Source organism: Xenopus laevis, chromosome 3L (assembly GCF_017654675.1).
Source record: "Xenopus laevis strain J_2021 chromosome 3L, Xenopus_laevis_v10.1, whole genome shotgun sequence".
NCBI classification, from domain to species: Eukaryota; Metazoa; Chordata; class Amphibia; order Anura; family Pipidae; genus Xenopus; species Xenopus laevis.
Genome location: NC_054375.1, coordinates 56,430,893 through 56,456,929, shown reverse-complemented (window position 1 = coordinate 56,456,929; position 26,037 = coordinate 56,430,893). Strand labels below are relative to the sequence as shown.

At 38.2% G+C, this 26,037-nt stretch overlaps 1 protein-coding gene across 3 annotated transcripts; it reads left to right on the top strand.

The window, feature by feature from the left end:
* Positions 1–5: 5 nt before the first annotated feature.
* nup37.L (nucleoporin 37kDa L homeolog) lies at positions 6–25,036 on the top strand. Of its 3 annotated transcripts, XM_018251085.2 has the most exons (11): positions 6–143; positions 3,041–3,228; positions 3,812–3,936; positions 5,314–5,386; positions 7,458–7,552; positions 20,973–21,063; positions 21,377–21,558; positions 22,447–22,497; positions 22,839–22,932; positions 23,707–23,839; positions 24,215–25,036. In XM_018251085.2, exons 2-10 carry the CDS (start codon positions 3,073–3,075, stop codon positions 23,818–23,820), a joined length of 981 nt encoding a protein of 326 aa, XP_018106574.1. In that variant the 5' UTR covers positions 6–143; positions 3,041–3,072; the 3' UTR covers positions 23,821–23,839; positions 24,215–25,036.
* The last annotated feature ends 1,001 nt before the right edge of the window (positions 25,037–26,037 follow it).

The window sequence follows — 26,037 nt, the reverse complement described above, 5'->3', positions numbered from 1 at the left end:
TCGTAGCGTCACAGAGCTTGCCTAGAGTTAGCCAATCAGCGTGCGCGACCTAGAACCCCGGATATGATAGGCGGCGGGGGGAGTGATTCGCTCGCTGTGAAAGAGCTGCAAATCTTGTGGCGGGAGCAGGGCAATCTGGGACGGTGTGTATTTGTGACGCAGCATTTCGGCTCTTGTGCGTTTGTACGATTTCTGTCACGGCGGTTATGGCAGAATATCGAATATTTTGGTTGTAGGGCGCCTGGTCTCTGTTTAATAGTGGCTAAAGGCGGCTTGCGTTAAGGGACAATTTCACTTCTCCCGCTGTAATTGTGTCAGGCATGTGGTTACCGCAGGAAAACCGACCCACTTTTTATTCGTTCCTATCGTGCTTATCGAGTGGTGAACGATTCATGACTCTTATTCTGTCAAGTTTTGCTAGGGGTGGTTCACTTTTGATTAACTTTTAGTTGTATGCTATAGAATGGCCAATGGTAACCAACCTTTACATTGGTCTTCATTTTTTATAGTTTTAATTACTTGCTTCCTTCTGACTCTTTTCAAATGGCGGTCACTGACCCCATCTAAAAAACAAATGCTCTGTAAGGCTACACATGTATTGTTATTGTTACTATTTATTACTCCTTTCTATTTAGGCCTCTCCTACTCCTGTTCCAGTCGATTATTCAAATCAGCACATGGTTTCTATGGGGATTTGAGATCTAGCAACATGATTGCTGAAATTGCAAACTGGAGAGCTGCTGAATTAGAAGCTAAATAACAACTGCAAATAATAAAAGCTGAACCTGATCATTATACTAAAAGTTAACTCAAAGGTGAACAACCCCTTTAGGAGATTAGAGGGTGGAGATCAATGGCCCTTAGGGTCTGGCCACACAAGCTGTACCCTAAGGTTTCATTTTAGCAGGGGGAAGGCAGTTTGGGGAGATAGTCGCCCCGAAGAAGAGGAGATTTGTCACTAGGGCGACTAATCTCCCCGAATCTGCTTGTGTCGCCAGACCCTTAGAATGTACAAGTAACTGCTTCTTTACACGTTTGGTTCACCTTTAACTTATTATTTAGTATGTTATATGGCCATTTCTAAGCCACATTTCAATTTTTCTTCATAATTTTTTTTTTTATACTTCTTTGCCTCCTTCTGACTCTTTCCAGCTTTCAAATGGGACCACTGACCCCATCTAAAAAAATGCCCTGTAAAACAACACATTTAGGGGCTGATTCACTAAGGGTCGAATATCGAGGGTTAATTAACCCTCGATATTCGACTAGGAACTAAAATCGTTCGACTTCGAATATCGAAGTCGAACGATTTAGCGCAAATCCTGCGATCGAACGATCGAAGGATTATTCCTTCGATCGAACGATTAAATCCTTCGAATCGACCGATTCGAAGGATTTTAATCCAACGATCGAAGGAATATCCTTCGATCAAAAAATCTCAGGCAAGCCTATGGGGACCTTCCCCATAGGCTAACATTGACTTAGGTAGCTTTTAGCTGCCGAAGTCGGGGGTCGAAGTTTTTCTTAAAGAGACAGTACTTCGACTATCGAATGGTCGAATAGTCGAACGATTTTTAGTTCGAATCGTTCGATTCGAAGTAGTAGTTGAAGGTCGAAGTAGCCCATTCGATGGTCGAAGTAGCCCAAAAAACACTTCGAAATTCGAAGTTTTTTAAATTCGAATCCTTCACTCGAGCTTCATGAATCAGCCCCCTATTGTTATTGCTCATCTGTTTTCCTCATCTTTCTATTCAGGCTCCTATTTATATTCCAGTGTTTTATTCAAACAAATGCATGGTTGCTAGGGTAATTTGGCCCTAGCAATCAGCTTGCTGCAATTGCAAACTGGAGAGCTGATGAATAACAACCACAAATAATACTAAATGAAAACCAATTGCAAATGGTCTCAGAATATCAATCATACCTGTACTAAAAGTCAACTCAAAGGTGAACAACCCCTTTTAAGCGATTATTTAAAAAAAAAAAAAAATAATGTAGGGATATATATGTGAGCTCAACATAGAACTGTGGAAAACTTTTTACTGATTTCCCCTAACCTTGTGCATTTTAAAAAATGTATGGCCTATGTAATTATAAAAACGAGTACAATTTGGATCTTTTTAAAATCTATCTGTTGCCCATAACACGACTGAGCTATCGGCAAGTTTATTAGCTGGAAAGCTCATTTTTACAGACCTACCCAAATAGAAAAAAAAAAATATATCCGTTAAAATCGTTTTGCTCTGCGCGTTTCCTTTTATTAAAGAAGAACTAAAGTCACAATCACAGGGGACTGCCAAATGTTAGACACCCCCAGGTTATTATAAATGCTTACCGATACTTTGGGCCGGTGTTTCTGTTGGCAGAAAATTGCACTGGCCCCAGGTATTTCTGCAGAAGTTTTTGGCATCATCTTTATTCCCATATTTTCTACAGACACAGGTATGTTGTGGATTGGAACAAAAAGGTGGAAGCATTCAAAGAAGATGGCAACAAGCCTTCTGCAGAGGGCTGGTGCAGTTTTTTAGCGAACAGGAGCACCGGTCCACGGTATCGGCCAAATCATTTTAAATTACTGTAGGTGCCTAACCTTTTGGCACCCCCAGTGATTTTAACTTTAGTTCTCCTTTAAAAGAAGTCTTACCCTGCTCTATGGCTTTTGCTGAGCTTGAGTGACAGATGCAGCTTTGGACACTTATCATTTATGAAGCTGTATTTGTTTTTTAGTCAAAAGTTCTTTATGTTAAAGGTCTACCAGGCGCTTAGCTGTTGCTTTTGAAACCTTGTACATCTTTATGTCCTTGCAATTATTTATTAATACTGTAGTGTTAGTGTAGGGCAAGTATGCTCTGACTCCCTACCTACTCCTCTCTAAAGAGGCTTTGAAGAAAACATAGTAACACCCGTATTGTAAAAAATGGATTCTCAAGGCTGAAACAAAATCACCCTTTTGATATGGCAAACATCTAAATATGGTATGGTTGCATTAATAATAGTGAATTGCTTTTAAAATCTGTGAATACATTCTTTATCCTTTTAGAGCTTTTTCTGATAAGAAACCCATAGCAGACTATGAAGCAAGATTCAGCAAGTAATGCCACCTACACAGTTGACTGTGAAGATTATGTGCACGTAGTCGAATTTAATCCCTTCGATTCTGGGGAGGCAGGCTCTTTATTAGCCTATGGTGGAATTAGCTATGTCGTTATTGCTTCTTGCAGGTTTCAGGTATGTACATGCTAATTTTATTAACAGTGGCTTGTTTTGCATAAAAGTAGAAGTGTATGCATGGCTGTACCCTGCACTCTTCAAAATACATAAGGGATAAAGTAGTATAGGTATGATATATGTTATCCAGAAAGCCCCAAATTATGTAAAGGCCATCTCCCTTAGACTCCATTTTATCCTAATAATCCATCATGTCAAAATGATTTTCTTTTTCTCTGTAATATTAAAACAGTAGTTTGTACTTGATCCAAACTAAGAGATAATTTAACCTTATTGGAAGCAAAACCAGCCTATTGGGTTTACAGTATTTCATTTTTACAAGATTTTGAAGTAGATTTGAAGTATCACGATCCAAATCACGGAAAGGTCAATTATCCGGAAAACGCTCAGTCCTGAGCATTCTGGATAACAAGTCCCATACCTGTACTGTATAAATTATTGCGCTATATAATTTCATATGCATGGTACATTCGGCCAACTTCTCTGTTGATGCTACTTCACGTAATTGTAACTATCTTGCTAAGTTCTTCTCTAGAATACTAAAATACACATGATTATATGTGATCTTTAATTTACTTTTTAGGAAGAAGATTCTACTGTGGAAGGCATAGAGTTTAAGACACTAAAAACCTTTCACCATGGGGAAAGAGTGGTTGCTATAGCCTGGAGCCCAGAAACACGATGTGATGCTTTACTCCCTCTACTGAGGTATATTTTCTTTTCTAGTTTTGCACTTCATCTAGAAATATAAACATAATATTTGATACAGTTCTACCTATTTTTAGATTTTGTTACTTTAAGTAAAAATGTCACACACGTAATTAACTGCTTATGGCACCTCAGAATATAGTTTCCAATCTTTGGCTGTGCCAGCCACCCCATGCAGCCCTCCACTGATGGATAAACACTGGACTGTATTTTATAGCCAGCCAACTATTTCAGATGTTTTTCACACTCCCCCTTACATTGGAGTACAGTTTGCAATCACTTTTTTCATTTTGGGGTCTTTACATGCCACATACTTGTATTCCTAGGTGCACTAATTTGCTTTCTTCGTTTAAAAGGAGAATAAAAGCTAGTTTCAGAAGCATAAATTCAGTCATTGACCACTTGACAAATGTGGTTTATAAAACCTTTTGCAAAGAGTTAGCCTTAAAGGAATTGTTCAGTTTAAAAATAAAAACTATGTAACTAGATAGGCTGTGCAAAATAAAACAAGTTTTCAATATAGTTATGTAGCCAAAAATGTAATCTATAAAGGCTGGAGTGACTGGATGTCTAACATAATAGCCAGAACACTACTTCCTGCTTTGCAGCGCTCTTGGTTTCCATCAGTGACTTGAGGGGGGCACATCAGTCATAACTGTTTGCTTCTGAATCTGAGCTGCATGCTAAGGATCAATTGCAAACTCACTGAACATTTAGGTCTCATGTGGCCCCCCCCTAAAAGTCGCTGACTAATTCAGAGTTAGAGAGCTGCAAAGCAGGAAGCTGTATTCTGGTTATTATGTTTGACATCCAGTCACTCCAGCCTTTATACATGACATTTTTGGCTACCTAACTATATTGAAAACATGTTTTATTTAACTGTATTAGAATTTTTTTTTTTATTTTGCATCCCGTCTATTTACCCAGTTTTTATGTTTGCAATGAACTGTTCCTTTAATTTAGCAACAATCCTTTCCTCTATTCTGTCCCATTGCCTTGCTTGATATTTGTCTTACCATGTGCTGACAGGTGTTCTCTGCTTCGTTTTACCTGTTCTGTATGTCTTAAATGTATGTTTTGTTTTGTTTTTTGAAGATGGCCCTTTAAGCTAGTATGTTACAATGTAAGTACAGTGTTCCCTCTCTGTACTTACATTGTCCAGAGCTTACATTATAAAGTAGGTGAAAATGTTATCACTTGATTTACGGATTGGTTCTATACATAAGGACCACCTCTACTCCATTGCAGAAAACAATGCTAAATGATAATCATCCACTGCTTCTCCCTTAAATTTCAATCTTCTCTTTTTTTTCCAAATGCACATTTTATTTTTAATTTTTTTTAATCCAGTTTAATTAGAAATTATTTGTACCATAGATTCGCCACTGCAGCTGGTGATAAAAAAATAAGGATCTTTACTTCAGATTTCCAGGACAAAAATGAGTATAAGGTAAAATGCTTTTATATTTACAATTCATAAGCTTCTAAGAATACAAGCATGCTACTACTACACTATCAATATACAAACCTTTGCAATAAAAAAAAATACAAAAATTGTTACTTTAATTATTTGGAGCTGAGGTGGCTAATTCTGGTTTTGAAATCATGCAGAGCTATATAATTGAATGATCCTTTCATAATTAGATTAAAGTAAAGTGCTAGAGTTTTGTACTCTTCAAGGAGACATATGGGATAAGTGAAACCTTTTTAATATTGTAGGCAATAATGAATAATATATGGTGCCTGTTTTACTTTGGGCTACAAAATTAATACTATGTTTAAAAATGGCCCTTTTATGATGGCTCACTATAGGTCTGCTACAGTTGCTGTCCGAGTTCAAATGATAAGTGGGTGTGTTCTTAAGGTCCCTGCCAGAAGCACAGTAGAGGGGTATAACCAATCACAGCCCTGCATTCACACAAGCAAAGAATAGTCTTTGGTTCCCTATCGGTTCAGCCTAGGTACTGATTGGTTCCTATCCTACAGTGCAGTGTGTTGAGCGCTGAGCATGAGAAAGTTCCATCACCTGTATAAAAACACTCGGCCTTGTGCTTTTACATGGTCATGGAACTCCTCGGTAACTTATAATAGCCTTATAATTTACATGGAAAATGGAGATGAGGTCTTATCACAACGTTCTATAGAGGCACATATATGCTCACCACCCACGGGTCTATACTACTAAACCAGAACAATATCCTCCTGTCTATACCCTCTACTGTAATTATTTGCTATACAATCTTTTTCTACAGGCCTTTCTCCCTAAAAGATATATTTAAAGGAATATTGTTATGGGGAAAAATACTGAGGCTCATTTATAAAGACTGGGTAAATTTGCATCTGGACAGTAACCCATGGCAACCACTGAAATCTTTGCTTTCGTTGTTTTAACTGCCGCCTCTCTGCAGGGAAAAGCACTGCTGGTCCAAACAGCTGTCACTAATTCTGATATTAAATTAAGTGTTTTTCCAGCAGAAATCTGCATTTCACTGCTATTCGCACCACTCAGGGGGGCTTTTAAATAAAGGTTTAACTATAACCCTGAATTTTTCAGGTCTCTAAAAATCTATCGCATAATGAAAATGAGTCAATAGAAACCTTAGCCCCTAAGGCTAGGGTCTGGGCTGCCGGGACACCGGGAAAAGAACCTGGTGGGCCCTGCAGCCCAGACTCGCCCCCTGCACGATGACCCTGCCTCTGCTTATGACCTCCCTACATGGCCCCCGCTGTGGCTGCATGAAGAGAAATGGGGATAAAATCAGCATGCTGAAATACACAGGCCATTTTCAGTCCCTACCATGGGCAATAGCCTCCCTCTGTTTGCATCTGGAACCATTGTGTTGGCCCCAGCATGAACACAATCTGTGGTTTTCCAAGAGGAAATCCGCCAAGGCTAATACAGGTATGGGACCTGCTTTGAGTTTTCCAGATAAGGGGTCTTTCTGTAATTTCTGTAAATTGTTTTGCCTCCAATAATTATTCATTATATCTTAGTTACTGCAAGGTACCATTTTACGTTTTAATACAGAGAAAAAAAGGAAATAATTTTTTAAAAATGTAAATGATTTGATTAAAATGGAGTTTTTGGGAGACCGCCCTTCTGTAATTCGGAGCGCTTTGGATAACTGGATTCCATATAAAAGATCCCTTACATGTGCATTATATACAGTAAGAGTGTTACCCTTTTTAAAAGCAGATTACCCGAAGGCCAGAATAGGTTTCAGCATCCTACACGTTAAAATTAACTCAAAAATCATCTGCACTGCTGAATGTGGATCAATGCACGAATGTCAGAATAGCAGGAAGTGAATAAAATATTGGATAGAGGCTGCCTGGAAGAACTTGTGCATGCTGTGTCACATGTACACTATAAGTATTATGGACAGCTTTAAACCCCCAAATGCGGAACCTTACATTTGGCTACATTTCAGCAACATGTTTGCATTGTTTTTCGCTTTTGTGTTAGTGGCAAACCGACATATTGCTTAATTCCGATATAATTTATCAATTTTATTTTTCAGGTCATAGAAGGCCACTCTGGATACATTAATGACTTGGTGTTTTGTTCTCCAGAAGGAACTGATATTGCTAGCGTTGGAGACGATCACACATGCAGGTTGTTTTATTGGCAGTAAAAACCAACATTCTTGCACCAGGCAAGAAGCAAAATGTTCTTTTAAATTGTGGGAACTTATACTTCATATATAACACAGGTATATTCATATGCTGCTGTAAACAAAGGGTAGCAGATATTTTTTAACATTAGATGCATTGTGCAGCACACAGTGTAACATAAAGCTTTACACAGGTAAGAATATCCTATGTAATCCAGTTGTGCATGTAGAATACATTGAAACGTTTCTGGAAGCTGCATGAGTGCTAGGTCCAAATAACCGATTTTACTGTATTCTGTGCAGTTTTACAATACAAAATCGGAAACGTTCCTGTTTGGAAATTGTTGTTAGGACCACCACTGTTTACAAAGCAAACTTTCTCTATTCTACGAACATACAGGCTTGGATTTTGAAATGTTAACGCTTAACTAAAGGCGTGATACTGTTTTCAGCCCAATGATATTGGTATAAAATAGTTTTGGTGTTTTTTTTGTATTTTGAATTTTTATTAAACTTTTCAAAAACAAAAGTAAGGGGGGGGTTAGTGGTAAAGAAAGAAAAAGGTGGGAGGGGGGGACAGTAGTACATTGCACCAGATATCCTCAGATCTCCTTAAATTTGACAGACATGTATAGCTATCTCTTGTTGCATTATGCTAGATAAATCACATTGGGATGACTTTATTTGACATCTCTCACTAATATTACATTCAACAGGTGATCAATAGACCGTTAACAATAATCATAGCTTGTGTTCCTTAGACTCTTTCTAAAAACCCATTCGTGGCTTATAGTCAGCAGTGTCTCTAAAAAGGAATCACAGCAACCAGCTTTCCCAAAATCTGAATGCCATTTCTTTCTGAGAGAAATTTTACAATTTCATTGACCTTGCGGAGGTAAAGTTTTGCAGGCCATGCTTGAGCCCCCCCCCTTAGTGGAGTGAACAGTTTATAAGTGCCTATGAGACCCTTCTAGAAACTGTTTAAAGGTTATGTGTAACATCTGCCGAGTTGGTTCTTATCAGTATCCTGTATTGTTTTTGTATTCTTGTGCCTAGGCGTATCGTCCCTAAGCTCATCTACAGCTACTCCTTTATTTTTCCATACAAGTTAATTGGACACTGAAACGTTCTGCTCATCACTCCCTTGTACTCCCTTTTACCTCCCTTCTCATGAAGTTTCTTCCCAGAGGGTATATAATGTCTGGTCTCTATACCTTGTCTACTAACAAAAAAAACATTTTCAACATTGAATAATGGATTCATTCTATTTTTATTTGGAATCAAGTAAGGAAATTGTTTTATTCCAGAGAAAAAAAGCAATAATTTTCTAAAATTTTAATTATTTTATTAAAATGTTGTCTATGGGTCATGGCAAACCAGTTATTCGAAACCTTCTGTATAATGTTTCTGGATAACTGATAAACAGCAAGATAACTGATCCCATACATGTATAGGCACACGTTCTATCTTCGCAGTCCTTTTCTGATGACAATAGCTGTGTCCTTTTATTGTCACATATTTATACTGCAGCTATCTATATTGCAGTGCCTTGCACAGTGGTACAGAACTAAACGGCAGCAAATTTGCCTCTTTATTAATAAATAAAACACTTTATATTAATTTTATTAGGATCCCCACCCCCCATGTCATTTAATTTAGCTATGTTTTAGCTACCCTACATTGTTATACTTGTAAACTCTTTGACAAGTGCCCTGTATTGTTATTTGCACTGGAGTGGCAAAAATGGTTAACAAAAACTGTATGAAATCCCAAAACCCCTAAGCAATCTGTTAGACTGTTACAATTGAATAGGGAATTCTGATATATGGGATAATATTTGTATGAAAAATAATATTTTGGTCTTATTGCCTCGTAAAATCAATTGCCATTGGTGTATTATTTAGCCATGAGAAGGACCATATTGATTTTAGGAATGTGTTAATACAAGAAAAATCTGACTGAAATTTTAATATGGTCATTGCCTAAAGCTTTGGCATGGATAGTATGTGTGCTTTGCTTAACTGTACTGCTAATGCCTTTTGCATGTGTACATTTTTGTTATAAAATTTCCCATAAAATAATTCGTAATCTTACAGACAATGTCATTAATACACTAAAATTTGGAAGTCACGGAGGTCAAGTGGTTTGGAAGCAATCTTTATTTTTGAATAGCTTAATAAGGTTGTAAGCTGCACAGTATCCAACAGTGAAAGCATTTATAAGTTTACAGTATTTAAGCTTACTTTGAAAGCTGTAATATGCAATTTTAATAACGTCTTTATTTTTTTTTCCCTTCTTCATACTTTTTTTTAAGTTTAAGTTCCGTTCAACTGTAAGAATTAAAATTCTTTAGGGTGACACACACACACAGCTACTAGTACCAGCAATTTGTCACGGCTACAAAATAGACAATAGTTCTAATTCCTGACACCAGATTTTAGTGCAACATGCAAATCACATTCAAAACCCTTTTTAACAATTGTGGACAAGAAACATGGTAGCTTGCAACCAAAATTATATTGTGCACACTACAGTTGCAGTCATAAACGACCCCTTACATGGACATGTAAAGCCTACATTTTCTTAACATGTATATAAGTTGGGCATATCTTCCCCACCCAAGCCACATCATTTGTACTGCATATACCCCCTCTATTTGCCAGCGCCATCACATTTTCATAAAACAAATAGCAGCTTTCACCCGGTGGCCAATTTCCCTCTGACACATCATCAGTAACATTGACATGTGCAAACAGGACATGTATGCTGTAAAGTTCATGCAATGCAGAATGCAGATTTACATAGGCACAACATACTTTGATAGCAAGTTCTGCTGGGTTGAGCACTGTAATGGTTAAGCTGAGCTCAGGAGAGGTGGGTAGGAGAAAAAAATAGAAGCAGAGTGCTTTGGTTTGTTTTTAAAGGGGTTGTTCACCTTTGAGTTAACTTTTAGTATGATGTAGAGTGTGATATTAAATTTTTTCCAATTGGGTTTTTGAAATAATTTGCTTTTGTAATTCAGCAGCTCTCCACTTTGCAATTTTTAGCAATGCAGTTGCTCGGATTCAAATTACCCTAGCAACCATGCACTGATTTAAATAAACAAGTAAAATATGAAAAGGAGAGGGCATTAACAGAAATATAATGAATAAAAAGTAGCAACAACAATACATTTGTTCGATTACAGATCTTTGTTTTTTGATGGGGTCGGTGACCACCCATTTCAAAGCTGGAAAGAGTCAGAAGAAGGCAAATAATTAACTAAACAAAATTAATAATGAAGGCCAATTGAAAAGTTGCTTAGAATTGGCCATTCTATAACACACTAACTTTCAGGTAAACCACCCCCTTAATGCTTCCAGCCATTATTACATAAGCACACAGTAAAAGCTAGCTGTACATAATCTATGCAGGATTGCCATGAACAATGGGGGTACTCTTTCATTTTGGGCTGTCTGGCTGAAAAGTTTGGCAGAGGTTTTAACAGTGTTGCTTTACGATTCTATGCTGGATGAATAGAGGTCTTAGCAATCTTTAACCGAAAATATTACACGGAAGTGTATATATCGGTTTAGAAAAAAACTGGTTACACTTAGCAAGTCACATCTTTTATTCCAAGGCACACAACAATGCGTCTCTCTAATTTTATACAGCCATGATATAAATCTGATCATCCGAAATGTTGCAGACTTATTTTTGTAACCTTATTTCATTTAAATTATTGCATCTGTCAGCAGATGCTGTGCATCCAATCTTCCATGCTATTTCAAATGTTAAAGCATTATGAGACTGGCTACCAATCAAAACAATGTTGTGCCAAGTACATTAAAATCAGCACATTCTAAAAGAACATTTAGATTGTTTCCAAGAGGTCAGCATGCTCTTCTTCTTAATGTCTATATAATCTCTCTTGGGGACGATTTGGTCTGTTTGTGTAATGTTGGAGCTTTACTCTCTGAATGTTAAGGCACTGCGCCATTTGCTGTGCTGCTGTAAAATTCCACTATTCTGTGAATAACTGGCATTGTAGGAATTTAAAATTAAGAATAGTAAATAAAAAAAAACTTAATGTATTGTTTTATGCCTAAATCATTGTGTTGTTATAGAAAGCAAAGTGAATATATAAAATAACCCGCTTATACAATTTTTCCCCCCCGCTTCAATCACATACTATAATGTTCACATAGGCATATTTAGGACTGTAGATAAGCATCAGGTTGCAGCTTTCTACCCCTATAGAAACAGCATTTGGTATTAAAATCTAATCTAAAATAGAAAAAGAAATGGTTAGGTCCTGTCATGTATAAATGCCCAAAATTGTTCCTTTGTTGACCATGGAACTCCTATAAAAACACTACCTCCCAACCTTTCCAAATTGTAGCCTTTTGGTTATGTCAGTAGTCTGTGCTGGACATGCCCAGCTATGCTGACACGTTCTGATATGCCTAAACGCCACTCATTTTTTCTGTATCCCTACTTTTAGGGGCAAATTCACTAAGCGCCGAACGCTAGCGTTAATTCGCTAGCGTTTGGCATTTTCGTTACTGCGCAAATTCACTAACGAACGCTGGCGTAGTTTTGCTAGTGTTACTTTGCATCCTTACGCCAGGCGAATTTTCGCTAGCGACGTAACTACGCAAATTCACTAACTTGCGCAGTGTACTGAATGCTACCTTTTACGCTAGACTTCTTTCGCCAGCTCAGACCTGGCGAAGCGCAATAGAGTAGATAGGGATTGTTTCAAAAAAAGTAAAAAAAAAACGCTGGCGTGTTTTCTACATGATGGGTGATAGGCTGAAAAAGATCGAAAATATTTTTGGGGCTCCCCTCCTTCCCCCCTACATTTCCTGACTCATGGCAACTTACCTAGACAGTAGGCACATGTGTAGGGCAAAATAAAATTTTTATTTGCTGATTTGAAGGTTTTCTAGGCATTTGTAGTGCTGATACGTGTTCCTCCATTGAAATTTGAATTTCGCGCCGTATGCAAATTAGCCTTCGCTAGCGTAACTTCGCTTTACGTAGTGAATCAACGCTATCGCAACTTCGCAACCTTACGCTACCCCTGTGTGCAACTTTGGATTTTAGTGAATTTGCGGAGCGCTGGCGAAACTACGCCTGGCGAAGTGCGGCGCAGTTGCGCCTGGCGCAACTTCGCATCTTAGTGAATTTGCCCCTGAAGAGTTAAGGGTTGAATTAAAAATCCCAATTTTTTTTAATGATCAAAACTGTGAAAGGGAGTTATCCAAACTCGATTGGTGTTTTTTTTTTTTAAAAAATGTGAATTCGAATTTTGAGATGTATCATACTCTGGCACTTTAAGAATTCAAATTTGACTATTCACCACCTAAAACCTGCCGAATTGCTGTTTAAGTCAATGGGAGAGGTCCAGGGATACATTTGGAGATTTTTGCAGCCTTCCTGACATTCAAGTTTTTTTTTTCAGAGAAAACACTCATCTCGAGTTTGAGTGAAATCTTTCGATTTTTAAAAATTTGATTCTATTAATACATTTTGTCAAGTCGGACTTAGAATTAATTTGAATTTAAGGGTGTTTAGAAAAAACGCACATGAATTCGAAATTCGACCCTTGATAAATGTGCCTTTTAAATGTCTGCAAATCCTAACTATGTGACCTAAATTGGTGCAGTTGGCAGATATGTGTAACATTAGTGTGACCGATTGGTCAGCAGGCAAGTTATCTCACCTATCACAGTCAAAATCAAACGCATATTAACAATCTGACCAGAACAACCTAAACACGTTTAATCAAACTACATATACAGTTTTTTTTAAAAAATCCCTTACTTTGTCAAATTGTTCTTTCACTGAGGGAGTCCATACAGTGACTATAACATGCAATTGAGTTGAGGAGCATGCCCAAATTGTAGCGCTGCCTTGAGTATTCTACCCAGAATGCCTAGCTTTAGTAAACTCCTCCACTAGACGTATCACATTTCTCTATCTTGTCCCCTGCTGGTGATGTCATTATGCAAATGAAGGGCATTAACTTGCAGACGGATGGCAGCACTACTGAACAGCAGCTAACACAGGAGTTTGGCTGATTTGAAAATCGCTTAGAAGGGTTGCTAGGCAACCAAGGAATTTGAAGTGAGCATGTGCGAGTTTTCAGAGCTGTTGTTGACTGGGAAGATATAGGTAGGAGGAGCCAGTGAAATCCAAGATGCCTGCCTCCGCTACAACGGTATTATACAAACAATGCTAACTGTTTTAAAAATCGGATTTCTTGAACTTTCACAGTGTATTTACTTAGTAAATTATTTTAGTTATGATTGGTGCCCTTTAACCCTTTAAGTGCCACAGAACGTAGAATCTACGTTCTGTGGAAAAGTAACTTGAAATGCCACAGAACGTAGATTCTACGTTCTGCAGCACTTCCGGGTTCTGGAGCGGAGGAGCGGCTGTTAGAGCCGCTCGCTCCGTTCCGCTTCGATCCCCTGCCCCTAGGCAACGAGCAGAGCAGGGGATCGAGTGGCCCCTGGGGCGCGATCGCCCAGGGGCCCAAAAACAGCAGCAGGCACGTGTTCCTTACGTGTCCTGCTGCTGCAGCCTACACCGCGCCATCCAGCTCCGCCCCCACAGCACAGACACGCAGATCGTCGCAGATGTCTTCCTGGGACCCCTCCACATCGTGTGCAACAGTCTTCAGCGACTTTTTCAGGTTAGTGCAACAATTACACACACAAACACACCAACACACACTTATTACAGTAATACACACTTAGATTCACACTTACACACACTTACACATACATTTTTGGGGATTGGGGGGGTCACTTACACTCACTGCACTTACACACACGTGCACACGCACACACGCGCACATAACATGTAATTTACCATTTGTACACACGCACACGAACATACATGGCATTGTGGCTTTTTTTTTTTTTTTCTTATCGCATCGTCTCTTTTTTTTGCTGAAAAAAATGTTTTATTGCCATTACGAATAGCGTATTCGCTAACCGTACTGTGCAATATCTTTTGTATGTTATTTCGGTGATTATATTGCAATTTTGGGTATTTTGGTGCATTTTTAGCCATTTTATTGAATTTTTAGCCATTTTATTGCATTTTCAGCTCTGCATATGTTGTGTTCACTTGTTTCTAGCCGTATAACCTGTTTGGCCCAGCTAAAATATTCAAACTGTGATTCTGACGGCCGATAACACTAGTCTGGAAAAAAAAACATTGATTTTTGTGGTTTTATTGGATTTTTTTTCATTTCACTCTTTACTGCCTTATTTTGTTTTGCCTTGTACATTTTATCTACTATATATCCATTTGGGGGTCTCTGTGCGCCACATAGTTTGGTATATCTATGCATATTGGGCATCAAAGTGTTCAGTAGACCCCTGGCGTTCATATTTAGGATGTTTTATGCTGATACGTTACGAAATGTGGGGCATATAATGGGGTAAAATTCAAGCTTTGTGACGATTTTCAGAAATTTGATAAAAACCGTTATGTTCAGCATTGCTTTGCAGTTTGGCAGTTTGCAGTAGAAACACTTATTTACCCATATTGGATTCGTCAGAATGTGTACTTTCTGAAAATATATGGTTTTCTGGGGTCTCTGTACTGTTAGGGGGGTCTAATGTCGCATAATACACACACCAGGTGCTCATATTGCAGCAGCCAGCGCATCAGCTGTGAAAATGTATATACACTATTGTCATTTGGGGGTCTCTGTGCGCCACATAGTTTGGTATATCTATGCATATTGAGCATCAAAGTGTTCAGTAGACCCCATGCGTTCATATTTAGGATGTTTTATGCTGATACGTTACGAAATGTGGGGCATATAATGGGTAAAATTCAAGCTTTCTGACGATTTTCAGAAATTTGATAAAAAACCGTTATGTTCAGCATTGCTTTGCAGTTTGGCAGTTTGTAGTAGAAACACTTATTTACCCATATTGGATTCGTCAGAATGTGTACTTTCTGAAAATATATGGTTTTCTGGGGTCTCTGTACTGTTAGGGGGGTCTAATGTCGCATAATACACACACCAGGTGCTCATATTGCAGCAGCCAGCGCATCAGCTGTGAAAATGTATATACACTATTGTCATTTGGGGGTCTCTGTGCGCCACATAGTTTGGTATATCTATGCATATTGAGCATCAAAGTGTTCAGTAGACCCCATGCGTTCATATTTAGGATGTTTTATGCTGATAACTTACGAAATGTGGGGCATATAATGGGTAAAATTCAAGCTTTCTGACGATTTTCAGAAATTTGATAAAAAACCGTTATGTTCAGCATTGCTTTGCAGTTTGGCAGTTTGTAGTAGAAACACTTATTTACCCATATTGGATTCGTCAGAATGTGTACTTTCTGAAAATATATGGTTTTCTGGGGTCTCTGTACTGTTAGGGGGGTCTAATGTCGCATAATACACACACCAGGCGCTTATATTGCAGCAGCCAGCGCGTCAGCCGTGAAAATGTATATACACTATTGTCATTTGGGGGTCTCTGTGCGCCACATAGTTTGGTATATCTATGCACATTGGGCATCAAACTATTTAGTAGACCCCTGGCGTTCATATTTAGGATGTTTTATGCTGATACGTTACGAAACGTGGAGCATATAATGGGGTAAAATTCAAGCTTTGTGACGATTTTCAGAAATTTGATAAAAACCGTTATGTTCAGCACTGCTTTGCAGTTTGGCAGTTTGTAGTAGAAACACTTATTTACCCATATTGGATTCGTCAGAATGTGTACTTTCTGAAAATATCTGGTTTTCTGGGGTCTCTGTACTGTTAGGGGGGTCTAATGTTGCATAATACACACACCAGGTGCTTATATTGCAGCAGCCAGCGCGTCAGCCGTGAAAATGTATATACACTATTGTCATTTGGGGGTCTCTATGCGCCACATAGTTTGGTATATCTATGCATATTGGGCATCAAAGTGTTCAGTAGACCCCTGGCGTTCATATTTAGGATGTTTTATGCTGATACGTTACGAAACGTGGAGCATATAATGGAGTAAAATTCAAGCTTTGTGACGATTTTCAGAAATTTGATAAAAACCGTTATGTTCAGCATTGCTTTGCAGTTTGGCAGTTTGTAGTAGAAACACTTATTTACCCATATTGGATTCGTCAGAATGTGTACTTTCTGAAAATATATGGTTTTCTGTGGTCTCTGTACTGTTAGGGGGGTCTAATATCGCATAATACACACACCAGGTGCTTATATTGCAGCAGCCAGCGCGTCAGCCATGAAAATGTATATACAGTATTGTCATTTGGGGGTCTCTGTGCGCCACATAGTTTGGTATATCTATGCATATTGGGCATCAAAGTGTTCAGTAGACCCCTGGCGTTCATATTTAGGATGTTTTATGCTGATACGTTACGAAACGTGGAGCATATAATGGAGTAAAATTCAAGCTTTGTGACGATTTTCAGAAATTTGATAAAAACCGTTATGTTCAGCATTGCTTTGCAGTTTGGCAGTTTGTAGTAGAAACACTTATTTACCCATATTGGATTCGTCAGAATGTGTACTTTCTGAAAATATATGGTTTTCTGTGGTCTCTGTACTGTTAGGGGGGTCTAATATCGCATAATACACACACCAGGTGCTTATATTGCAGCAGCCAGCGCGTCAGCCATGAAAATGTATATACAGTATTGTCATTTGGGGGTCTCTGTGCGCCACATAGTTTGGTATATCTATGCATATTGGGCATCAAAGTGTTCAGTAGACCCCTGGCGTTCATATTTAGGATGTTTTATGCTGATAACTTACGAAATGTGGGGCATATAATGGGGTAAAATTCAAGCTTTGTGACGATTTTCAGAAATTTGATAAAAACCGTTATGTTCAGCATTGCTTTGCAGTTTGGCAGTTTGTAGTAGAAACACTTATTTACCCATATTGGATTCGTCAGAATGTGTACTTTCTGAAAATATATGGTTTTCTGGGGTCTCTGTACTGTTAGGTGGTCTAATGTCGCATAATACACACACCGGGTGGTTATGTTGCAGCAGCCAGCGCGTCAGCCGTGAAAATGTCTATACATATTGTCATTTGGGGGTCTCTGTGCGCCACATAGTTTGGTATATCTATGCACATTGGGCATCAAACTATTTAGTAGACCCGTATGTTTATATTTAGGATGCTTTATGCTGGTAATGATACATGGACAATACGATGCTGGAAAGTTGAAGCTTTGAGGCAATTTTCAGATATTTCACCAAAACCGCCAAATTTGGCAAAGCCTTGCGACTCAGTAGTTTGGAGCAGAAAAGCATGGGTACCCATTTTAGATTCGGTAGAATGTGTACTTTCCAAAAATGTATGGGTTTGGGGGGTAAACATATATTTCTGTGTTTTTACCCCACAAAAATGCAGTTAATGTGTTGATCTTTCATTAGCTGAAGTTACCCACGGGACTGTTTGTATGCGCTAACTTCATTTTGGGGCCTCTAAATGCCAGATACTTTGGTAAACCTATGCACAATGGGCACCAAACTGTTTGGAGGACCCCTGACAATCATATTTAGGGTGCTTTTTCTTGGTGCGTAACGATACATGGGTGATATGGTACTGAGAAGTTGAAGCTTTGAGGCAATTTTCAGATATTTCACCAAAACCGACAATTGTGGGAAAGCCTTGCGACTCAGTAGTTTGGAGCAGAAAGGCATGGGTACCCATTTTAGATTCGGTAGAATGTGTACTTTCCAAAAATATATGGGTTTGGGGGGTAAACATATATTTCTGTGTTTTTACCCCACAAAAATGCAGTCAATGTGTTGATTTTTCATTAGCTGAAGTTACCCACGGGACTGTTTGTATGCGCTAACTTCATTTTGGGGCCTCTAAATGCCAGATACTTTGGTAAACCTATGAACAATGGCCACCAAACTGTTTGGAGGAACCCTGGCAATCATATTTAGGGTGCTTTTTCTTGGTGCGTAACGATACATGGGTGATATGGTACTGAGAAGTTGAAGCTTTGAGGCAATTTTCAGATATTTCACCAAAACCGACAATTGTGGGAAAGCCTTGCGACTCAGTAGTTTGGAGCAGAAAGGCATGGGTACCCATTTTAGATTCGGTAGAATGTGTACTTTCCAAAAATATATGGGTTTTGGGGGTAAACATATATTTCTGTGTTTTTACCCCACAAAAATGCAGTCAATGTGTTGATTTTTCATTAGCTGAAGTTACCCACGGGACTGTTTGTATGCGCTAACTTCATTTTGGGGCCTCTAAATGCCAGATACTTTGGTAAACCTAGGAACAATGGCCACCAAACTGTTTGGAGGAACCCTGGCAATCATATTTAGGGTGCTTTATCTTGGTGCGTAACGATACATGGGCAATATGGTGCTGAGAAGTTGAAGCTTTGAGGCAATTTTCAGATATTTCACCAAAACCGACAATTGTGGGAAAGCCTTGCGACTCAGTAGTTTGGAGCAGAAAGGCATGGGTACCCATTTTAGATTCGGTAGAATGTGTACTTTCCAAAAATATATGGGTTTTGGGGGTAAACATATATTTCTGTGTTTTTACCCCACAAAAATGCAGTCAATGTGTTGATTTTTCATTAGCTGAAGTTACCCACGGGACTGTTTGTATGCGCTAACTTCATTTTGGGGCCTCTAAATGCCAGATACTTTGGTAAACCTATGAACAATGGCCACCAAACTGTTTGGAGGAACCCTGGCAATCATATTTAGAGTGCTTTTTCTTGGTGCATAACGATACATGGGTGATATGGTGCTGAGAAGTTGAAGGTTTGAGGCAATTTTCACATATTTCACCAAAACCGACAATTGTGGGAAAGCCTTGCGACTCAGTAGTTTGGAGCAGAAAGGCATGGGTACCCATTTTAGATTCGGTAGAATGTGTACTTTCCAAAAATATATGGGTTTTGGGGGTAAACATATATTTCTGTGTTTTTACCCCACAAAAATGCAGTCAATGTGTTGATTTTTCATTAGCTGAAGTTACCCACTAGACTGTTTGTATGCGCTAACTTCATTTTGGGGCCTCTAAATGCCAGATACTTTGGTAAACCTATGAACAATGGCCACCAAAATGTTCAGAGGAACCCTGGCAATCATATTTAGGGTGCTTTTTCTTAGTGCATAATGATACATGGGTGATATGGTGCTGGGAAGTTGAAGGTTTGAGGCAATTTTCACATATTTCACGAAAACCGACAATTTTGGGAAAGCCTTGCGACTCAGTAGTTTGGAGCAGAAAGGCGTGGGTACCCATTTTAGATTCGGTAGAATGTGTACTTTCCAAAAATATATGGGTTTGGGGGGTAAACATATATTTCTGTGTTTTTACCCCACAAAAAATGCAGTCAATGTGTTGCTTTCTCAGTAGCTGAAGTAAAGTCCTGATCAATTTGGATGTGCTAACTTCATATTGGTGTCTCTAAATGCCAGATACTTTGGTAAACCTATGCATAATGGGTATCAAACTGTTCAGTGGACCCCTGGCAATCATATTTCAGGTGCTTTTTCTTGGTACCTAATATAGTTTGGGATATGCGGAGCAGCAAAATAAAACCTTTGAAATGATTTTTCAGAATTTTGAATTTTTTTTTGAAAAACCGCTATGTTCAGACAAGCTTTTATGTTTGGTAGTTGGGAGTAGAGAGACATAGTTACCCATTTTGTAATCGGCAGAATGTGTACTTTTCAAAAATGTATGGTTTTCTGGGGTAAACCTACGGTTTCAGGATTTTTTGCCTTGGAATCTAAAGCATGCCGTTTTCTGCCTTAGTGCTTTCAAAATTCGGCAAAATACTGCCGGGAGTTTTTGAGGTACAGAAGTCCTAAATCTCCCTAAAACTATACATATCTGGTATTGGCACGTTCGAGAGACATAAGGCTTTCCAAATCAGTTGGATTTTCATCCGTAAAATGAAATATTTTTCTGGTATAAATTGATATACGATGAAAAATGGTAATTTTTCATTTTTTTTTGGTATTTAGCACTATAAATTTTTTTGCACAGGTGGAAATACATGAAAACTCAGGCAGATTTAGAAAGCTCAGTTTCTACCGAAAAAAACAATGTATAGTTTTCCTAGGTAAACTATAGGTTTCCCCTCAGAAAATGCCCCTAAAGTGAGAGAGCACAAAATGTTTCAAAAACGGCTGGCATTTCGCGTAACCAAAATGTGAAATTCTGCTGGCACTTAAAGGGTTAAAGTTGCTCTTTGAACTGAATTGTTAAGACTCAATCTCATGTCACAATATGCATAGCATATGTTCAAGTTTCATTCAAAATAAATCCATCTTTTAGAACACTGCGGTTCATAATACATGGGCTCGATCTTGTATCAGAAAGGAGGATCAATGAGTTTGAAAAAATTTCGACTTTTTCAGCAGATAACATTCGTTTATTTTTCATAAATAGGATTTGGGATTTGGATGGAAAGCAGATTGCAATGTTTATTCTACGTTCCCCTGGTATGAGTGTGGCGTGGCATCCAGAAGGAGCATTCAAGGTATGAATTGTCAAGTTTATCATTGGAAATTAATGGGGGTCTTGTGTTTAAATTATGTGCCTATTATGCCATGTTATGGATATGTGACTTGGCCCATGCTGTACAACTCTTATGTAGATATGTACCTCCGGTTCAACAGACAGTCTTGCTATCTAAAATGATTGCTATTAGCTGATAAAATTTCAGTCTAGATGCTGTGTAAGAATGGGGGCAGCTATTCAAAGGAGTAAAGTCCTTTAAGGTAGTAAAAGAAACCATAGAACTTCCAGGTTTTTAACAGTTTAATTTACTATACATTTTTTTTTTGTCTCAGCTAATGGTGGCAGAGAAAACGGGTACTATACGTTTCTATGATTTGACTACACACCAGGCTATACTGTCTCTTGAGTCAGTGCAGGTGCCTCTGATGTCTGCAGACTGGTGCGTGAGGAATACTTTAAGAATTGGGGCTGTTGCAGGAAATGACTGGATAATATGGGAGATGCCACGTTCCAGGTAGTATTTAACTCATTTTGGCTCTTTTCATTTTTCTTTAGCAACCTTAAGTGTTTTTATAATTCTGTTTTCACAAGATTAAGCTCAAAAGCCAGGGCTAAGGTAGTTTGGCACCCTAGCCTACAGCTTCAATCAGCCCCCCGGTCCTGCATTACCATTTCCCTCCTTACCATGATGGTTTTTAAATAAAGAAAAGCAAGAATGGGTACACACATTTTCATTTATATTACTGTCCTCTTTACTCGTGCCAGCAAGCCCAGCAGCCATCATATTGCCCCCAATCTTTACCTGTGCCAGCAGCAGCCAAAAATGTATTTGATCACATCATGTTGCCCCCAAGTATTTGTTCCTGTGCCAGCGCCCGGCAGCAACAGCAAACCTATGACCCTCAAATCTGTACCTGGCTGTGCCAGCAGGAAGCTTCACACTTTCAAAGTAATAGAAATAATGTCTTCAGTTCAGTTCAACTGTGCAAGGCTGAGAGCAGTGAACGCGAGTCACACCAAGCAGCCCGCCAGCTCTCTGCCACCCAACCGCATCAGTGACGTCATTGACACGTGTATGCACGTCGTGCTGCACTGCACAGAAGGAGCTATTACTTGCCGGCAAGAGGGAGAAGGTGAGGGAGGTGGATTCCACCCAACTGAGTGACCATGATTACTGAAATAAATTATTAAATAAACGCTTGAAAAAAAAAAACAAAAAAAAAATCCCCATAAAAGTGTGCCCTCAATGATGGCGCCCTAGGCAGCTTCCTACTCTGTGTACCCCTAGTTCCTGCCCTGTCAAAAGCTGCATGTGTAGCGATTGTTGACATTTGAGAATTAATCTTAACTACTGTGTGTATATTGTAAATGAGACATAGGGTTTTTTTTTTTCTTGTTCTAGCTACCCACAAGATAACAAGCCAGCACATGCCGACAGAGCAAGAATGTTCAGGTACCACTTTGTGTAGAATTTTTGTAAATGTAATTATAATAACCATTTGCAAGCCCCAAAGCGTATTTATTATTACACATTATTCGTAAATGTTACTCAAATTGTACAACTTGGTATACAGATATATTATCTCAGAAACCCTGTATTACAGAAAAATGCAAAACTACACACTGTACCTCCCAGATTAAAAGGAATTTGAACACTTTAATCCCTATTTATATATTCAAATCTTTCTTTGTTTCAAAGCGAAGACTGAATTATTAATATAATTGGGGGAAAAAATGACAGTCTACAACTTTTACTATTGCCACGCATTTTCAAGTTTTCTTCTCTTGCCCTAGGTGGTCAAAATGCAATGAAAATGTATTTGCAACTACTGGCTATCCAGGAAAGATGAAAAGTCAGATAGCTATTCACCACTTGGCACACCCTCAGGTAAGAACATCCTTGGTTTGAGGTGAGCATTGTCATCCCATCCCATCTCATCTCAGTCACTATTTTAAAATACAGCTGTCCTAGCATGCAGCTTTTCAAGGCGGATAGCACATGAAGCATAATTAAGGTGTCATCCCAGGTATAAATGACAATGTAAACTGTTGGAATTATTGCTGTAATGTGCATGGATTAGGATCATTATATTTATTTGCCATTTTGCAAGCACAAGAAAGTTTTCATAAAAAGCCAAGGAACTTGATTAGGCTGATGAGGTGCCGAGTGTATAGTAATCTAACACCTAACACAAGTTTCTTAAGTAATTTAAAAAAAAAAAAAAATTAAGCTTGTTTCTACCAAAGTCTATACATAAACTCCAAGTAATTCTAAGTAATTCATTTTTTATTTTAACTTCCCCACCCATATCTTCTGAGTTATTAGCACACCATGGTAATTCCCAGTTCTGAATTTCCATAGATAGCATTATAATAGTTATTAGTATCTTGAAAAAGATTATTATTGGGATTATTATTGTGATCAGGAGGTCAATTTTTATGCTTATAACACACACATTTTGGACACCTCTGAACAGAAAATGAACCAGGTGCCTTTAGATAAGCCACTGCTGTGGTGATTTCTTTCCAATCCACTTTACATTGTGTTAATTGTTGATTTTCTTTATAAGAGGATATATGCATTTTTATTTTTGAAACCTATTTTTAACAGTTCTGAATCGGCAATAAGACATAATTTGTAATTTGAACACTTTATCTTTAGCCTATTCTTATTGGGACTGCCCCTGTTGGATCTGGACTCAGCTGGCACAGAAGACTCCCTCTTTGTGTTGTGGGGGGTTACCGCAAGCTCTTCTTCTGGCTCACAGAAATGTGAAAAAAAGCAGACTCTTCTTGTAAGCTTTTACTGTATCCTCTCTAAAAATGTATTTTGTAAGTTTAACTTCTTGGACAGGACATGATTGTATTCATCTGAAATCTGTCTTATAAATATTTTGGTCTACAAAACAGAGTATATGAGTGGGCTAAAAAAAAAAAAAAAGTGCTCATGCAGAACACTGAAATAATTGTCACTAATTTATAAACAAATTTTAGTCATGAGGCACCTCCTGTACCCATAACTAAATTCCTAGGCCCCTTAAGACGTTTACATTGAGCCAAGACAAACCACTCCAAAAGCCCAAGGTGATAAAAGTTGCTTTTACATCTTACATCTCTGTTCCAATTCATAATCCAGTAAGAAATACTAAAATTGCATACTGCCTTTCCAGGAAGAACATATTTCATAAAGTGCTGCAAACAGACTAAATCCATATGCTGGAGATTAGTGACAGCATGTTTGATGACTGCACAGGGAGGACATTTATAGGGGGAACATAATGCTGTAACAGGACGCACTGCTTTTGTACTGAGAATATCTTGCCAAAGCACTGAATGGAAAACATTCTTGTAGACTACCAACAACAGAAGCTATTAAATAATGGTTTTTTTTTGTTAATGTATACATATGTGCATATAAACCTTTTCATGGACCTGTAAAATTTTTATATAAAGTCTCAAGTCATGTATTTTATTTCAAACATTAGTAGAGTCTTCAAATATAGTAGACATTGTTATTGATTATTTGTGACCATAGATAATTTCCATCTTCGCATCCTCTCTTTCTTAGTCAAATGCTTATAAAATCACATTTAGGTTATAGCATGAGGGAACCATTGAAACAACTTCCGAGGAGGGAGGAAAAGAACCAAAAGGTTGGATTGGAGTTTAGGAATTGGTTAAAAACTCATACTAAAATTATATAATACAAATATGTTCTAGTTAAATAACAAATTAGCAGTATTCCCCTGGCTGTTCCATCCTCATTCATTCATCTTCATTCATTCATCTTGTTACCTCTGCAGAAGTCTTGTTCCAACAACCTGTTTATAGCGTAATTGCATGCAGTTTAGACATACAGGGCAGCCCCTAGCCAGATGAAAACGGTTACATTTGGACTAACTTGTTGTGCAGTATTAAGAAATCCATTTAATATATAAAATGTAGATTGATATGTTTAAACCTAGTTCACAATAAAGCTGTCTTCAAATTGCTGTAGACCAGCATTTTTTGTAAATTGGGTATTACGTTTTGATGTGCATCTTTTGTCTTCTATCAGTCAGATGTAGATTCAAGCTTTGTGATCTGTCACAGACTACCCAAATAGAATTATACTGCAACTTGTACCCAACATCAAAAGGTCTGCTCATTTGGTAATGTTTTATATGCATATGTTTTACCATTGGGGATTTACATTAATGCCAATAGGACTGTAATATGATGATTTTTGTTGCCTGTGCTGTAGGAGGTTTAAGCATAGGTGATAACATCCAGTCTGCTAGTACCCTTAGACTACAGACTGTTGTCTCTTAAGCAACACCCTATGCACATCACTTCATGTAGGGGGCACCTTGATGTTTGTATGTCAGTCAATGGACAGACACAGTATAATAAATATTTACTAGGGATGGAAGGATGCCACATGTCTTATAGTAAGATAAGCTCAGCCAAACTTATGGCAGTGAAACATCTGTGTGATGTGTGTGCTGTCACTCAGGCTTCTAAACAGGAAAATAAAGGCACAAAATAGTTTGACATGAAATGTTAAAGTGATCCTTTGCAATGGCCCTAGGAGTTATTTTATCTATAAAGGAAAAAAAATAAGATTCCAAAACCCAGTTCTATAGATCTACCTCTCACCTTCTTTATGGAAAAAAAAAGAGAAGGTCCCCTTTGAAGTTGATTTTATTTGTTGCAAACGTATGGTATGCAATAATGTAAAATGTAATTCTACCTGAAGCAGAATTGCTGTTTCCAGGACCCAATGTCCTGTGGTGTTGCATGTTTCTCCAAATTTGTTGTGTTTTAGGCCTGTGGGAGCAGACCCTTTAAAGTATAATTAATTTTTCTTTTAACTTCCCATCCAGCTAATGCTATAATATAAAATCACTGACCATTTTTCTCTGTAACACGTTGGATTTAATGTTGTGAGCCTACATGGTATACTTTAGGTTTTTGCCATGTGGTGTTTTGTTCATGATATTCCTCAGATAAT

Coding starts and splice junctions, on each gene's coding strand:
- nup37.L (XM_018251085.2), top strand. CDS start 3,073: ATGAAGCAAGATTCAGCAAGTAATGCCACCTACACAGTTGACTGTGAA. Junction 21,559..22,446: donor TGGGAGATGCCACGTTCCAG/GTAGTATTTAAC, acceptor TTCTTGTTCTAG/CTACCCACAAGATAACAAGC. Junction 22,498..22,838: donor GACAGAGCAAGAATGTTCAG/GTACCACTTTGT, acceptor CTCTTGCCCTAG/GTGGTCAAAATGCAATGAAA.